General features: G+C 41.7%; 1 protein-coding gene across 1 annotated transcript in view; it reads left to right on the top strand.

The window, feature by feature from the left end:
• Positions 1–8778: 8778 nt before the first annotated feature.
• Positions 8779–18746, top strand: part of minar1 (membrane integral NOTCH2 associated receptor 1) — a 140865-nt gene continuing 130897 nt past the window's right edge. The window contains exon 1 of the mRNA XM_041175395.1: positions 8779–10950. Within this exon, the coding sequence (XP_041031329.1) occupies positions 8779–10950 (2172 nt within the window). The remainder of the gene's footprint in view (positions 10951–18746) is intronic.

Genomic DNA, 18746 nt, shown 5'->3' on the forward strand with positions numbered 1-18746 from the left:
ACTCAGCTAGCTCAGTCAGGATTGGTGCTACCAAGCCACTCTTGGTGGTGGACATTGAAGCTTCCCACCCAGAATACAGTCTGCACCCTAGCCACCCTCAATGCTTCTTCCCCATGGTGTTGAACATGGAGTAGCACTGATTCACCAGCTGAGGTGGTGGGAGGGGTGGGGGGGTGCGGGGGTGGGGGTGCTGCAGGGGTGGTGGCAGGGGTACGGTACGTGATAATAAGCAGCAAGTTCCCTTGCTCATGTTTGACCAGATGCGATGAGACTCCTTGGGGTCCAGAGTTGATGTTGTGGACTCCCAGGGCAACTCCCTCCTGACTGTATACCACTGTGCCACCACCTCTGCTGCAGGGATGGCGATGGTGGTGTCTGGGACATTATCTGTAAGGTATGCTTCCGCAAGTGTGACTATGTCAGGCTGTTGCTTGACTAGTCTGTGAGACAGCTCTCCCAATTTTGGTACATGCCCCCAGATGTTACTAAGGAAGACTTTGCTGGCTTTGCAGTTGTCATTTCCTGTGCCGAAGTCAATGCCAGGTTGGCCATCTGGTTTCATTCCTTTTAGACTTTTTATTGCTTTTGATACAACTGAGTGGCTTGCTAGGCCATTTCAGAGTCAACCAGATTGCTGTGGGTCTGGAATCACATGTAGGCCAGACCGGGTAAGGACAGCAGATTTCCTTCTCTAAAGGGCATTAGTGAACCAGATGTGTTTTTATGATAATCGGCAAAAGATTTTTAATTATAGATTTTCACTGAATTCAAATGTCACCATCTGCTGTGGTGGGATTCACACTCGGCTTCCTAGAGCATTACCTTGGGTCTCTGGATTACTAGTCAAGTGACAATACCACAACACCATCACCTCCAGTCTTCAGTAGTAGGGAAAATGTTAGAGTCTATTATAAACGATGTGATAACTGGACATTTAGAAAAGAATGGTGAAATTGGGTAGAGTCAGCATGGATTTATGAAAGGGAAATCATATTTGACAAACTTGTTGGAGCTTTTTGAGGATGTTACTTGTAGAATTGATAAAGGAGAACCAGTGGATATGGTGTATTTGGATTTTCAGAAAGCATTTGATATGGTCCCACACAGGAGGTTGGGAAATAAAATTAGAACACATGGGATTGGGGAAATATACTAGTATGGATTGAGAATTGGTTAACAGACAGAAAGCCGAGAATAGGAATAAATGGATCACTTTCAGGATGGCAGGCTGTTACTAATAGATGATCAGCCATGCTCTAATTGAATGGCAGAGGAGGCTTGATGGGCCGAATGGCCTACTCCTGTTCCTATGTTCCTGTGTCCTTAGGGAAGGAAATCTGCCATCCTTACCTGTTCTGACCAACATGCGACTCCAGACCCACAGCAATGTGTTTGACTCTTAATTGCCCTCTGAAATGGCCTTGCAAGCCATTAAGTTCAAAAACAATTAGGGATGGGCAACAAATGCTGGCCTTGTCATTGATGCCCTCATTTCCTGAATGAATAATTGAAAAAAAAAATAATCCTAGCATGGATCCCTGCAAGACACTGGTTCACACTTTTCCCAGTCTGAGAAAAGATCCCTTAACTCCAGTTGTCTGCGTTTCATTTTATGTCCATCATTCAATCCATTCTTCTACCTGATGCCTTACTCCACAACTCCTGAAATTTATCATGAGTCTCTTTATCAAAGATCTTTTGAAAGTTAATGTGGACCATATCCAGAGCAATGCCCTTGTCTAGTCTTTCTGTTACTTCTCCAAACAGTGAGATGTTTGGTTAAGCACGACTTTCCTTTTAGAGATTCATGCCAATTACTTTGAATTAATGTTTTCTATCTCTAGATGTTTTGTATCAGATCTTTTGGCAAAGACGCGAGTATTTTTCCTACCACTGAAGTGAAGCTAACTGGTCTAGTTCCTCAATTCATTTTGTCTCCCTCTTTGAAGATAGGAATTACATTTGCTGCTCTCCAGTACTCTAGCATGATGTTTTGTACTATTGATTTTTTAGTTATAGATATTAATGATAATGCAACATTGTTTAGATGGTTACATGTGCCAGCGATGGCCATACTGCATCTGAATATGTTTAAAAATGGACAGGAAAATACAACCCAACAAATGACACACACATATATAAAAAGAGCATGACAGAAATGATGAGGCTTGCTGTTTCTTCACATAATGTCCTGCCACCAACCCCCCAATTAGTCAAATAGCTTTTTCCCATCTTTAATAGTTTTTGCAACCAACAAATGAAAATGTTCAGAGAATATGAATGAAACACTTTTTAAAATATAATTATTATTTTTTCTGGGTTGTTTGCAACAATGTCTAAGAGATTAATCTTTCATTCCTACAGATGCCAAGACACACAGGCTGGTAAAAGAACTTTTCCAATCTTGCTATTGAAATATTGTCCACTTCCCAGCACAAACTGGTCTTCATTTATACAAGTCCAAGTGGCTCTTGAGCAGTTTGAGAAGAGCAGAGTGTTATTATTACAGCTATCCATAAAATTGGCTTGTCTATTTCAAAATTGTCAGTCCCACCATTTTGTTTGTGCATTGCACAAATCTACTGCATGAAAGACATTTAATTTTTTTGTTTAAAAATGGACAGGAAAATACAACCCAACAAATGACACACAAATATATAAACAGAGCATGACAGAAATGAAGAGGCTTCCTGTTTTTAGTTATCCTCACAGTTGGGGAATATTTGCAGTCAAGAAGCCCATGGAGAATGTTTCTTCAAATGCAGGACCTCACTGCAGTGCTTAATCTATCACTAACACAGCCTGGAGTGTACAGCACTTCATACATATCCCACTATCCCTCTTGAATAAATATTGAATAGAGGTTCTGCCTGGAATTGGTGACTGTGTGAAAATGTCACAACTGTATTGCGTATTTCATTTTGAATTTATACTGCAGCCTCAGTCTCACATCAGCAGCTGCAGTGTTGAATACAGACAGATAAGACCCTGTTTACACTGATTATTCACCTCAGGACACAGTTCTGTGCATGCCTGCCTAGGCATATGCAAAAGATTCTTTCCCAACGTTTCAATATATAAGTCTTAAAGATTGTGGATAGCAATCTTTGTATAGTATAAACATTTGAATTAATTACAGGTTCATTTTAAAATTATCCTTCGACACATAGTGCAGTTCCAGTCTGGCATTAAACCACATGCAGCATTAAACCAAAGGAGTATCAACCAATATTATTCTAGAATATCCCACATCATTCACTCTGAGTCAGTACAGGGTCTTGTCCAGATTTATAATACCAGTTTAACATCAGTTTGAGGTAGAAGCCAGTAGTAGTGTGTACCTAGTTATAAAGGGTGCACTTTTTTAATAAACCATTAATGCTTTGTATCTAACTATGATCAATTCTTCTTCTTTTTAGGCAGACCCTTTGAATTGAGGGTGACTTCCTTCCACTCAATGATTTTTGAGATGGGTGAAAAGTCTAATTCACTAACAACAGACTCTGCCACACGCAAGCAGGTGCTGCTCAGAATGTTGAGTAGATGAGTTATTTGGGGGTTTGTGTGATCTCTCTGATGCCTTAACTTTGGCTCTGCATGTCACCAATGATGTTTCTTGATGTGTTCGGCGTCTTCCGGAATGAAGCTTCTATATTTTGATCAGTCACAAGCCAGAGACTCCCATATGTCAGTGAGGATGTTTGTCCTCTTCATGGATGCTTTGAGGACACCCTTAAAGCTTTTTTGCCGTCCTCATGGGATTTCCTGCTGTGGCTGAATTCTAAGTAGAGCAGTTGCTTTGGGAGTCTTGCACCAAGCATATGAACAACATATAAACCATTAGTTACATATGTGTGACTATAAACCACCATTACTGTGTACTCAGTTATAAACCATTGATACTGGAAGAAAAGAAATTTCCTTCTTCTAAATGTTGAGAAGATCAAAGTAATTGTCTTGATCCCAGCCACAAAACTTCCTTCCCCAATTATTGATTCCATCTGCCTTCCTGGCAACTGAGGCCATCTGAGGCTGAATCAGACAGTTCACAAACTTGATGTCATAACTGAGATGTGCTTCCAACCACATATCTGCTCCATTACCAAGACCATCTAATCTACTTCCAGCTCTGTAACATTGCCTACCTCTGCCCTGCCTCACCTCAAATTCTTCTGAAACACTCACCTGCTCTTCTCTTAGCTCCAAACTTGACTATTCAAGTGACCTCCTGATTGGTCTGCCACCTTGCACCCTACTTACACTTGAGTTCAACTAAAACTCTGCTGCCCGTAATTCCCCCCACATTCCATTCACTCATCACCCCTGTACTCACTGATCTACATTGGTTGCTACTTCAGCAATGCCTCAATTTTGTCATTCTCACCCTTGTTGTCAAATCCCTCCACGGTCTCACACAATGTTACTGCTGTAATCTCTCCAACCCTACAATCATTCAACATCTCTGTGCTGCTCTAATTCTGGCCTGATTTTAATTGCTCCACCATTTGTGGATGTACCTTCACCTGCCAATGCTCTAAGCTCTGGAATTCTCTCCCTAAACCTCTCTCTCTCTCTCTCTCTTCCTTTAATATGTTCCTTAAAATTAATCCTTTTAGCAAGATTTTGGTCCTGTCCTAATATTTCCTTATGTGGCTTGGTGTCAAAGTTTGGCCTCCTAATACTCCAGTGAAGCATCTTGGGATGTTTTACTATGTTAAAAATACCATAAAAATACAAACCATTAGTACCGGCTGCCTAGCTTAGAATAGTTAGTACTGTTTACCTAACTATAAATCATTAGTTAAGGTTACCTAGCTGTAAACCATTAATATTATGTGATAATTAGCATTGTGCACCTGATGAACATTTATAAAACACTGGTTAAACCTCAACTGGAGAATTGTGTCCAATTCTGGGCACCACTCTTTAGGAAGGAAGTGAAAGCATTGGAGAGAGTCAAGAAATGATTTACGAGAATAGGGATGAGAGACTTCAGTTATGTGAATGGATTGGCAAAGCTGGGGATATTTTTAAGGAGTATGCTGAGAGGAGATTTTTTAGATGTGTTCAAAATCATGAGGGGTCTGTACAGTATAGATATGGAGAAACTGTTCCCATTTGTGGAAGGTTAGAGAGCCAGCAGACACTGATTTCAGGCGTTTGGCACAAAAAACTATAGGTGACATAGGGGGGAAACATTTTACACAGCAAGTGGTTAGGAGATGGAACACATTGTGTCATTGTGTCATGGAGACAGATTCAGTTGTGGTTTTCAAAAGGGAACTGGATAATTATCTGAAGAGAAAGAAATTGGCAGAGCTTTGGGGGAAGGTCAGTAACTCTCATATACAAGGTCACCAACATCCCTCTGAAAATGAAAATTTAATAGTTTCTCACCTTTTAAAACATTCTGCTTTTCTATTCTTCCTACCGAAATGAATGACCACGCATGTTCTCACATTATACCGTACATGTCATCTTCTTGCTCGCTCATTTAACCAAGCTATATCCCTTTGCAGCCTCTTTGTGTCCTCTCCACTGCTTACTTCCTCACCTTTATATCATTAGCAAACTTGGATCCATTACATTCAATCCCTTCATCTAAGTCAGTAATATAAATGTTAAAATAGTTAAGGCAACAACATTAATCCTTGTGGCACTCCACTAGCAACTGTCAACCTCCCCAAAGACCCATTCATTCCTACTCTCTGTTTTCTGTCCTTTAGCCAATCCTCTATCCATGCATTACCCTCAACTTTATTAGCCCTTCTCTTGTGTAACAATCTTGTGTGTAGCACTGTTATGAAAGCCTTTTGAAAATCCAAATGCAAAACATCAATTGGTTATCTTTATTTACCCTCAAAAAATTCTATTAGATTCATCAAACATGATTTCCCTTTTATAAAAGCACGTTAACACTGCCTTGTGATTTATAATTTACTAAGTGTCCCATTACCACTTTCTTCATAATAGTTTCCAGTTTCTGACCTGGCTAAGGTCCATTTCATGGTATTAATGATGACTCTTTGCATCACTTTTCTAATGATTGAGAATAGGCTGATGGGTTGGTAATTGGCTGGTTTGATTTGTCCTGTTTTGTACTTAACTATGTGTCCTTGACCTGTGTATTTACAAAATACCATTCATGCTACTTACCTAGCCAAGTACCATCGGTATATGTATCCCATTTAGAATCTTATTTTGCAAGGTATATGCCATTTCCTTATTCATCCTACCAAATTGCATTTAGTAAGATTGACATTAATTTGTCAATTGCATGCCCATTCTGGAAGGCTATTAATATCTTCTTGCATTTTGTCTTGCATTCCTCAGTATTAATTACATCATGCCAGTTTTGGTGTCATCTACAATTTTAGAATTGTATTTCTGAATCCAAACCATTGATGCAAATTATGAGTCACAATGTTCCCTGCAGCAATCCTATGGAACGCTACTTCCCATCTTTTGGCAGTTTGCATAATTACGCTTAACTCCTATTTTCTGTCTTTTGTTTTATTGCCACCTTACTAGTCTTTCTGCCTGACTCCACATATTCTGATCTTAGTCATGAGTTCTACTACATACCATTAGTGCTGTCAACTTAATTATGTACTGAGGCTTTATTAACATTTTGAAGATGATTTCCTTTTAGTCTCAACAGTGTGCTTTTAAAAAACTGTGTATACATCAATAGGATAGAATGAAGTGTCAATTCCAATTTTATCTCATTGTTCAGCAGTCATTTTAACCTTATTCTCAATGAATTGAGTGGTAGTATTTTCACAATAATCAGTAATTTGCATGCACAATGATGCACATTGGGAAATTATATGTTCGCTTTAAATAATAATTAGGTGTCAACTGTGGCTCAGTGATAGTATTCTCACCTCCAATTTAAATGTTTGTAGGATCACATCCAATTCCAGAGACTTGAATACATAATCTGGACAGAGGGATTGTTGTCCAGTTGGTGTGCCATCTTTCAGTTGAAATGTTAGATCAAAGTTTGCCTGCTCTCACAAGAGATGTAAATACAATAGATTTCATGATGTAGTTATATAAAGCATTGTTTAGACCCCATCTGCAATATTGCATTCAGCCCAGTGCACTGCAACTTAGGAAGGATACATTGGCATTGGAGGGGGTGCAGCACAGATTCACCAGAATAATACTGGGAACAAAAAGGGTAAATTTATTAGGTCAGGTTCCATAAATTAGGCTGTAGTCCCTTGAGCACAGATGATTAATTTGTGAGATAGCTGAGATATTTAAGATGGATAAATGAAATGACAAGGGAGGTAGAGACAAACCATTTCCTCTGGTGGGGGGAGGGGGAGTCCAGAAGGGTGCATAACCTTAAGAAGGATTAAACCATTCAGGGGTGATGTCAGGATTGCTACTTCACACAAAGGGTGATGGGAATCTGGCACTTTCCCCATCAAGAAGCTGTTGAGGCTGGAGATCAATTAAAAATTCAAAAGTGGCATTGACATTTTTGTTAGACAAAGTATAATAATATATATGAGGGCACAGATTCAAAATAATTGGCAAAACAGGTAAATGTGATGTGAAGAAAAAAATGTTTCACCCAGAGGGTGTTGGAGTATGGAACAAACTTCCTGAAAGGGTGATGGAAGCATGTTTGATCGAGATATTCAAAAGGAAATTGGATTGCTACCTGAAAAGAGAGAACGTGCAAGGTTGTAGGGATAAGGCAGGGGAGTGGTACCAGGTGGAATGCTCTTTCAGAGAGCCAGTGCAGACTCGGTGGGCCGAATGGCCTCCTCCTGCACTGTAAATATACTGTGATACTGTATTAAGAGTTACAGAACCAAAGCATGTAGATGGAGTTAAAATACTGACCAGCAATGGTCTAATTGAATGGACGAACAGGCTTAAGGCACCGAATGGTATCCTCCTGTTCCTATTTTGGGGGGGGGGGGGGGGGGCTGGTGGGGAGGGGGTGGTGGAAGTTGTGCTGGGATCCTGGCCAATATTATCTTTAAACCAACATCACCGAATACATTGTTTGATGTTGTCATTCCTCCAGTACCGATCTTTCTAATTACATCTGGTTGGTTTGTCAAAGAATAAGGAAAGTTTGAAATTGCGTACAGTTCCTGTCAGCTCTACATTTTGAGCGCTCCTCGTTATGTTTCTCCCTGAAGCTGATCCATTGGATTGAATGTTAATGACGTAACGCTGGAGAGAAACAATGTGATTCCTAATCTTTCAGCACCTCCAGCCTGTGGACAGCTCCTTCCTTTCAGCACCATTCACTCCCTCCTGCCTGTGGACAGCTCCTTCCTCCAAATGTGTAACTGACCGAGCATGGATTTTCAGCGAGGCTCGGCGTTTTCATTGCAAATCGCGATGTATTTCTGCATCTGAAGTTGAAGAAAATAAGACGAGGGATGTAGACGAACTGGCTCTTTCTCTCTGGGAGTTATTGGTCTGTTCGTATTATTGGTTGCGAATTAATTGTTAACCAGGACTCCAGGCAGCTAAGCCACCTGCACACGGTATGTACAGGGTATGTGCGGAATATGTACAACACTGAGCTCTTCAATTTTAGAGGTAATAGACCCTTCAGACTCTCTTAGTCTTTTATTTTTGTGGGAAGTTTAAAGAAAAGATCTATTGCTTCAAAATGTGTTTTAACAAAAGCACATGAGCTGGTTATAACCCGGAGTAACACAATAAGATTCGATTTCTATTTCGTTAGAGGGAGGGTGGAAATCAATTGCTTTTCAATCGATAGAATCGCAGAGGAGGAAAATGGAAGCTGCCCCGGAATACTCGCTTTTTCTCGTGCGGATCTTGGAGGAATTGGATACGAACCACAGCACGGTTTCCTATCAGGATCTGTGTAAATTGCTTTGTGCTCGCTTTGATCTAACTCATTTGGCAAAGCTGAGGAGCCTTTTATTTTACACCGCCTGCCTGGACCCGAATTTCCCAGCCACTCTTTTCAAAGAGAAATTACGGTGCAATGTGGACAGTCCCCAGTCCAAAAAGATCATGATCGCCGCTGATATCGTCACCATGTTTAATCTGATTCAGATGAACGGTGGGGTCGCGAAGGAAAAGCTGCCTCATCGACACCAGCACAAGGTCAGGAAAAATGAATCTTTTGAATGCTGCCGATCAGACACTGAAATCTGCCGGGTTCGCTCCCCTGGATCCAGCCACGACCCGATGCACACGGAGGGTTGCAGTGAGCATTCGGCACCCAGAGGCTCTAATATATGTCCCGCGTCTGACTGTAAAGACTGCCAGCGTCTCATTTGCACTTCGGATCCCAATTTTTTCCTCGCGTTCAGGGATGAGGGGGCGGAGGAGATTACAGGGAGGGCAGCCTCACTCGACCGAGTACAAACGTCCCCAACTTTTAACGGTATCGATCCTCAGGCGTGTGTTATGCAGACTACATATTTCCCGATGGATCCGGACCAGGATTCAAACTCCGACCAAGACTCCCCGAGCAGGAAGAATGACAGGAATGGGACATTTGATTCCAGCGACGAAGCATTCGGAATCACTCCCTGTGTACAGGGCAGGTCTGTGTTCAATGGCGAACTTCAGGACATGCTCCCCTGTGTTGCCAAGTTGGTGCCAATGGACAAAGACTCAGAGGATGAGGACAATGGATCCCACGTTAGAAAAAATGGCTCACGTTTTTCCACCTTTTTCAGTAACAGTTTTGAGATGCCCTATAACAATCCTTACTGTGATTCGATGCCATCGACAAGCCAAGAAAAGAGATATGTCAAACATGAAAGTCTGGATGATCTTCAAGGAACCACCTATTTTGGTCCAAGTACTATCTCACAGGAGCCCCGGAAACTCTCCTCCAAACCAAACAAGCCGGCACCTTGGCTTCTAAAGAGCTGGAGTCTGAACAACGACACAGTCCAGGACCGTGAAAAATATTTTTCTGGCGAGAAACACAACACTCATCGATATCAGGGCAATGTCAAAGATGAGTTGCTGGCCGACGCCCGCCAGAGGCAGGCAGCGGCGGCGGCCGAGGCTATCAGCACCATGGACAGGGCACAGTCCTACTTCCAACAGGCTGGAGGGGGTGGCGAGGAATCACTGGGCCAGGCGGTCAACCAGTTCAGCTCCAAGCTGGAGGCGGCCGTTCACTGTAGCCAGAGGAAGGTGAAAGATAAAAGTGTCAACTGCGCATCACAGCCGCGGGACTTCGACAAGACAAGTGTGGGAACCCAGACCGAACAGGCCGTCCGGGGCAAGTGCAAGGAGGGTCCCCAGGGGTATCACCCCAAGTACGGGGAGAAAGTGCCCGTCAAACAGTCGGATGAGGACTCCGAGGCTCTCAGTGATGATATCAGTGACATCTTCAGATTTCTGGATGACATGAGTGTGAACGGGTCCACGGGCCTCCTGCAGTCCTGCTACAATAGCAGCGGTTCCCTGTCCCGTCTACCCAAATCAGGCTGCGAGAGCCCGGAGCGGACCCCGGTTAATGCCAGCGCCCCCCACAAGGATGTGGGCAAGGGGCTTCTCCCCAACCAGCCCGGCGATGAAGAACTCAAGATGAGCGTCTGCAAGCTGGTGCTGAGGATTGGTGAGATTGAGAGGAAGCTGGAGAGCCTGTCCGGGGTCCGGGATGAGATCTCTCAGGTTCTGGCCAAACTCAACAAACTGGATCAGAAGATCCAGGATCCGGCGCAGGAGAAAGTCTCTCCCGTCAGCAACAATGAGAGTCTCCGCGTCAAGGCCCTGAGAAAAAGTTTGTTCGTCAGGAGATCATCCAAATCCCTAACGGAGGAGAACAGCGCCACTGAGTCCAAGATCGCCAGCATCTCAAACTCTCCCCGGGACTGGCGGGTAGTGGGCAACTGCAGCGAGCCTGGCATCACCCTGGAGGAGGGCAAGCAGCAGGTGCTAACAGACAGCAAGGATTTTCAGCGCAAAAGCAGAGAGGTATTTGTATTACTTCCTGACAGATTGGCTTTTTCACCTTGTTTCCCGGAGAGTAGCTTCACATGAAGCAATTCTCGTGAATGATACATGGGCAATTGATAGCAAATCAGCCGCACGGGCAGAAAAGCATCATGAGAGAATTGGAGTTGTTTAGTGCGCGTAAAGCGATCTAATTTAAATGGATCAGATGTAATTACAGACCCGTACAAGGCCAACAGCAGCACTGTGCCAGTGATGAATCTGCTCACTGTTTAGTTATCCTAGCTACTAATAAGGAACATAAAAGTCAAATGGATCGAAAAATCAATGACCATTCACTCTAAAGTGTTGTAAAGTAACAGAGATGCCCGGGCATTGTTCTAGGCGAGTGAAATCGTCGATGTTTTAAAGCGACAGCCAATGTTATCAACCAAGTGTCAGGGAAGGTGTGACAGGAAGTAAAGATGACGCTTACAGAAAATGCATGATAAATGCAAAACAATTATCATATGTTATAATATAAAATTAATATATTATAATTCTGTGAATGCTGCCGAATCCAGAATCGGAACCAATAAGATACACGTCTCGCATCACACTTTCTCTGGCATCTTTTTTGATGATATCGCTATTATAACACGGCGATCCTTCCACTCACACTGAGCAATGCCAAGGGTGTCCTGTATAAATTGTGCACAAAAGACTTTACAACATGCTGGCATGAGCAGTGATTGGCACCAGAGCCAAGTAATGATTTGCTGTCAGGTGCTAAATATTTGTTGTGTAAATCGGAAATTAGGATTCCACCTGACTCAAGAAGGAAGCAGAGTCTCATTTGACTTGTCATTGTCATAATCATAGAGTTTTACAGCACGGAAACAGGCCCTTCGGTCCATTGTGTCCACGCTGGTCATCAAGCACCTATTCACTCTAACCCCATTTTCCAGCACTTGGCTTGTAGGCTATGGCTTTTCAAATGTTCACCTAAATACTTCCTAAATGTTTTGAAGGTTCCCACCTCTATCCTAGGTAGTGGGTTCCAGATATCCCCCCAGCTTCTGGGTGATTTTGTTCCCCTCAAATCCCCTCTAAACCTCCTGCCCCTTAACTTAAATCGATGTCCCCTGGCTATTGGCCCCTTCACTAAGGGAAACGTTTCTCCCTATCTACCCCATTTATGCCCCTCATAACTTTGTGAACCTCAATCAGGTCCCCCCCCCACCCCCTCAGCCTTCTATGCTCTAAGGAAAACAACTCTTAGCCTATCCAATCTCTCTTCATAGCTGAAACGCTCTAGCCCAGGCAACATACTGGTAAATCTCCTCTGCACCCTCTCCAGTGCAATCACATCCATCCTATAGTGTGGTGACCAGAGCTGCACAATCCAGATGTGGCCTAACTAATGCTTTATACAGCTCCATCATAAAATCCCTGTGCTTGTATTCAGTGCCTCAACTAATAAAGGCAAGTATCCTATATGTCTTCTTAACCACCTTATCCACCTGTCCTGTTGCCTTCAAGGTTCAAGGACATGCACACCAAGGTGCCTCTGATCCCCTGTACTTCCTAGGGGTCCTATTATTCATTGTGTATTGCCTTGCTATGTTAGTCCTCCCAAACTGCATCACCTCACACTTCTCAGGATTACATTCAATTTGCCACTGTTCTGCCTATCCAACCAGCCTCGTTATATCATCCTGTAATCTAAGGCTTTCATCCTCACTATTTACCATGCCACCAATTTTTGTGTCATCTGCGAACTTACTGAACATGCCTCCTACATTCATGTCTAGATCATTAATTTACAATACAAACAGCAAGGGACCCAGCACTGAACCCTATGGTACACCATGGGATACAGGCTTCCAGTCACAAAAACAGCCTCTGCCTCCTGCCACTAAGCCAATTTTGGATCCAATTTGCCAAATTTCCCTGGATCCCATGGGCTCTTACCTTCTTGACCATTCACCCATGTGAGACCTTGTCAAAAGCCTTACTGAAGTCCATGTAGACTACATCAACTGCACTACCCTCATCTACACACCTAGTCACCTCCTCAAAAAATTCAATCAAATTTGTTAGACATACTCTATCCCTGACAAAGCCACACTGATTATTTCTGATTAATCCCTGCCTCTCCAAGTGGAGATAATTCTGTACCTCAGAATTGTTTCCAAAGGTTGCCCTACCACTGATGTTAGACTAACTGGCCTATGGTTCCCTAGTTTATCCCTACCACCCTTCTTGAATAATGGTACCACATTAGCTGTCTTCTGGCACCTTTCCTTTGACCAGAGAGGATTTGAAAATTAATATCAGGGCCGCCTCATTCTCCTCCCTTGCCTCCCACAGCAGCCTGGGATACATCTCATCTGGGCCCGGGGATTCATCCACTTCTAAACCTGCTAAAACTGCTTATACCTCCTCCCTCTCAATACTAATTTGTTCAAGTATATCACAGTCCCCCTTCCTGATTTCTGTATGTACATTGTCCTTCTCTATGGTGAATACAGATGCAAAATACTCATTTAAAACCTCACCTACATCTTCCAGCTCCCCACACAGATTGCCATTTGGTCCTCAATGGGCCCTACTCTTTCCCTGGTTATTCTCTTGCCCCTAATATACTTATACAATGCCGTTGGGTTTTCCTTTATTTTACCTACCAGTGTTTTTTCACACCCCCTCTTTGCTCTCCTAATTTCTTTTTTAAGTAACTCCCTGCACTCTCTATTCTCCTCTAGGGCTTCCACTGTTTTGAGCCCTTAGTATCTACCATAAACTTCCCTTTTTTTCCTTATTCAATCCTGAACATTACTCGACATCCAGGATTTTCTGGACTGCTTGGTTGCACCCTTCACCTTTACGGGAACATGTTGGCCCTACATCCTCACTATTTCCTTTTTGAATGAGTTCCACTGCTCTGATCTAGATTTTCTTACAAGTAGCTGCTCCCAGTCCACTTTGGCCACATCCTGCCTTACCATATTGAAATCAGCCTTCCCCCAATTCAGAACATTCATTTCCAGTCTATCTTTGTCTTTTTCCATAAGTAGCTTAAATCTTACTGAGTTATGATCACTATCACCAAAATGCTCCCCCACTGACACTTCTACCACTTGCCTGGCTTCATTCCCTAAAATTAAATCCAGCACCACCCCTTCTCTTGTAGGACTTTCTATATGGTGGCTTAAAAAGCTCTCCTGGATATATTTTAAGAATTCTGCCCCCTCTAAGCCCTTGTCTATCCAAGTTAATATTGAAGAAGTTGAAATTCCCTAATATTATTACCCTATTATTTTTACACTTCTCTGAGGTCTGCCTACATACCTGTCCTTCAATCTCTCCCTGACTGTTTGGGGAGGTCTATAGAACACTCCCCTGTAGTGTGATTGGCCCTTTTTGTGTTTAAGTTAAAAGTTTTACTTAGTTCTGTTGAAGGGTCATTCGGACTCGAAACATTAACTGTGCTCCTCTCTGCAGATGCTGCCAGACCTGCTGTGTTTTTCCAGGTATTTTTGTTTTTGCTTGGGCTTTCCAGCATCCGCAGATTTTTGCTTTTATCTTAGAAAATTATTTAAGTTTGTTTCCTACGTGTAGTTGATTCTTAAGTCTTGATTTACATTTTGTCATTGAGACCATTTTACACACACACTAAACTTGCAGCATAAATGCAAACTGAGAGAATGAAGGTTCCTGCCAATCTTCTAATTTCAATAAACTTAAGTCTGCAGGTAATGTTTGAGACTTAGACCAGAGGCAGATTGAACTAAAGCACGTGGGTAAAACACTGATTCTATTGAGGGTGAAATATTTTATGTTAGACATGGAGTTAACGACATAATCATCACTTTCCAAGTGTTAGCAGCTTAGAGATGTCCAGCAGCCCATCAAATTAAATCAGAACTTTAGTTTTAAGGTTGAACAAGTTGGCTTCAACCAATTATAGTTTATAGTGTAACCAATGTGAAGCTGAACCAGCCTAAGACTGGTTCACACACAATCAACACCAACTACAATGCTATAAATTCTTGCAGAGGGCTCCTTGCAGTGATGCAAAAGGTGTATTATAACTGTGCCTGACTGAGATTTGGAAGAACAGGTCCAGAATAAGGAAATAAGAAACCAATGATGGAAATACGATCTCTAGAAGTGCATCATTTCATCTTATACGTGGAGCAGCGTCTGGGCATGGAGAGTTACAGTCTCAATTCATCCTCTGCTAGTTGCTGCTACATATACAAACCAATGAGACAGCCCAAAATACAACTCTCCTAAATGCTCCAAAAATATAAACCACTAGTCACAATATCCCAAATTTTCACTCATTCTTAATCATGAATTATAGCCAGTGGGAGTTTAGAACAGTAAACAATGATAGGTATACAATGTCACAGGCACAGAAAGATCTTCAGAAAGATATATCTCTGCAAAGTGAAGATTGGGCTCACTGGACACCTGATACAGAACCAAAATAAACAACAGTACTCTGTACATTGTTCCAAACAAATATAAATTACGGAAAGATATTGAGGAAAATACAGGGCAGTGCAATAGTCATCAGTCACTAACTTGGTCTAAAAGGAAAACCTTGCAGGCAATGAGGAGAGAACAGGAAAACGGAAAAATTGGATAATGTTTCATGAGCCAGAAAAAGGAATGATGGGTCAAATGGCCTCTCTCTGTGCCTACAATTCTATGAATTGTAAATCTATTCATTCATTTCTAAAAACAAATTCAGAGCCTGAAAGTTATACCATATCAATTTATACCATGAGAAATGTGTGGCATACTCATACATGGCTCTTTGTGTACTCCAGATCTATTGGCATTACACTTTCATTGCTGTGTATGAACTTTATTGTCTGTAATATATTCGTTATCATTCGGCTACATGGATTAGTGACACACCACAAGCAGTCGGATATTACTGTTGCCACATTACCAGCAAAAATGGTGACTGATATGGTGGAGGTTCACTACTGTGCAGTATGAGAAAACTTTCAGGGTACACAAACTATGGGATAGGATCTCTAAGCTGATCTATCCCAGTTTATACCTCTTGTTTCAATAAAAAGACCATGCGCTAAGTTACACAATAGGAATTTCCAGGTTATAAAGTGTAAATACACCCCATCAGTTTAAACTCACTAGTGTAGATGCAAGAATGCTGGAGGACTTAAGTTTTTGAAGTCCTAAAATGGAAGTGTTCCCAAAACAAAATGTTCAATCCCAGCCCTGGTATCCATTAAACAAGTCTTATGTGACTGATAAGCTCAATTCCTTCCTTAAATATATCACTGGCAAAAAATATTCACATCTTAATACCCAGACATGTTGTGTTAATTCTCTTCATTACACCACCAAGGATTAAATTTGACCCAATCTATCTATAATACACTGCTAGGAGTAAAATACCTAGTCGTCACTCTATCGCAAAATAAATCCTAATAAATAGCAGCAATTTATTTTAACATAGGAGTCAAATTGGTCAAAACTTGGATAATAATGGTAATGTCAAAATGATTTGATTCAGGCCACTTCTGTATTCTGTATTACATCGCTAGCATCACATCTTTATTTTTTCTCAAGATATGGATCAGGCTTACAAACTCACATTTATTGCTGATCCATGGTTGTCCTGAGAAGCTGTGGGTCTTCCCCTTGAACTTTTATAGTCTTTATGCTGATGATAATCCCACAATGGTGATGGTAGTGAATGCCAGGGCGTTGATCCAGCAGCAATAAAGAAGCAGTGATACATATCCAAGTCGCAATGGCGTGTGACTTAGAGGAAAACCTGGAGGTGCTACTCTTATTTCTCTGGGTGGTAAAGATCAAATGGGAAGGGGAGAGGCTATTGGGTTAATTCAGATGAGATGCTGCAGAGCATTTTGTAGATCATACATCCCGCAGTCATCGTGTGAAAGTGATGCCAGACAGTGCCAGAGGCATCAATGAATTAAACTGAGCAGTTCTGAATAGCACTGAAATTCCTGAATGTTGCTGTTGCTGCCGTGATCCAGGGGAAGTGTTCCAAACTCCAGGCAAGGTTTATAAATAATGGAGAGGCTTTGAAGAGTCAGGAGATGTGCAGAGTAATCAGTTTCTATTTTATTTTTGTAAGCAATAGTATTGATATGAAAAATCCCAGGGTTAAGCTTCTGGCCAATGGTGCCCCTTAAATTATGTATGTTGAGGATTCAGTGGTGGAAGAAAATATGAGCGTTGGAAGTGTTAGACTATAGATTTACCAAAAAATAGTGGGGTCAAATTATGAGGACAGGTTGTATTAACTTGACCTCTATTCCTTAAGTTTAGAAGGCTGAGGTGTGATCTGTTTGAAATGAGGAATTTGATAGAGTAGATACAGGGAAACAAATTCCTCCTTTGGGGAAATCCAGAATAAGGAGGTGTAATCATAGAGCTAGATCATAAAGCATTTTTTCATACAATGGTTAGTGGAAATCTGGAATTCTCTCTTCATATAACTCTGGATGCTGGGGGGAGGGTGGTGGGAGGGCATTGAATTTTCAAGACTGAGATAGCCCAGTTATTGTTAGGTAAGGGTATTAGGGATATGGAGCACAGGCAAATAAATGGGATTGAGGTATAGATCAGCTCTGATTTAATTTAATTGATTAATTTAATCGACTTAATTAATCAGCTTCAAGAGGTGGAATGGTCTACTCCTGTTCCCATGTTTCAGTGTGAAAGGTCAGGAGCAGGTAGTGACGTGTTTCAGGGTGGAAATGATCCCTTTTTTAAGTAGTAGTGCAAATATGACTTCATGGCTGCCAGCCCAGGTGTGGATGTTATGCAGGTTCTGCTTGTCTGATCTTTGGAGATGTTGTGATTTTTTCTAAAAAATCATCTTATTCGTAGGAAGTGGGCAACATGTATGGAGTGTCCAGTGCACTCAAACGTTCCTTAATGTCATGCAAAGTGAACTGAATTGGGTGAGCACTGGTGTTTATTAAGATGGTGAATTAGGAAGGAGACTAAAGAGCAATTTTTACTTTGCACTTTTGGCTATAGATACCAGCTCATTTATTATAATGTGATAAAATGGTAAATGTATTAGTGAAGCAGGCAACATAAATTTTGCCAGTATAATTTAAATTCTTTATCATTCTTTGGAGCTAAAGTTCACGCAAGATTTGCATTATTCATGGTGGAGACAGGAACTGTGCATACAGGAGCAGGGAAAGCATCCGTTCCTGAGCTCTCTCCCTTCCTGGCATTGCAGTAATTCCCTGCACTACTTCCCAGGCAGTAGTGCATGTTATTGCATCGAGTGTGTGCTGGCTTTTATTCCAAGTGCAAGCCACTAACGCTTGCTGGGGAAGACTGCAGTGTTCCTGTTTCCACACACAGCACGTACAATCCACTTTAGTCCATTTTACAAAGTCATTTACAAAGTCAGTTATATTTTCACATGTGCAGAGTAGAATTTTTTCTACCTTATCTTTCTAAGTTTTATAAGGATTGTTTCAGCATTCTATGTCACTGGAATTAATACACTTGGTGAAGAGGTATAAACAAGAGATAACAGGAATATCAGATAACGTCTGAAACAGACAGGGCTATATTGTACACAGGCCTGCCTATCTGGCAATGTTGGAGAAGTACAGCTTCCTCAAGCTTAGGTTCAGTAAAGAGTCATGCTATTTGCTTTAAGACGTTCTATAGCCAATATCCATCATAGAAATGGCTTTAGCAACTTACCTCAAATGGTTGCCATGTTTACCATTCAGCAGATCTGCCACTAACTCCAATTTGCAATAACGATTGAATTTTCTCTTTAGATTCAGCTT

This window comes from Carcharodon carcharias, chromosome 26 (genome assembly GCF_017639515.1).
Source record: "Carcharodon carcharias isolate sCarCar2 chromosome 26, sCarCar2.pri, whole genome shotgun sequence".
Classification (NCBI taxonomy): domain Eukaryota; kingdom Metazoa; phylum Chordata; class Chondrichthyes; order Lamniformes; family Lamnidae; genus Carcharodon; species Carcharodon carcharias.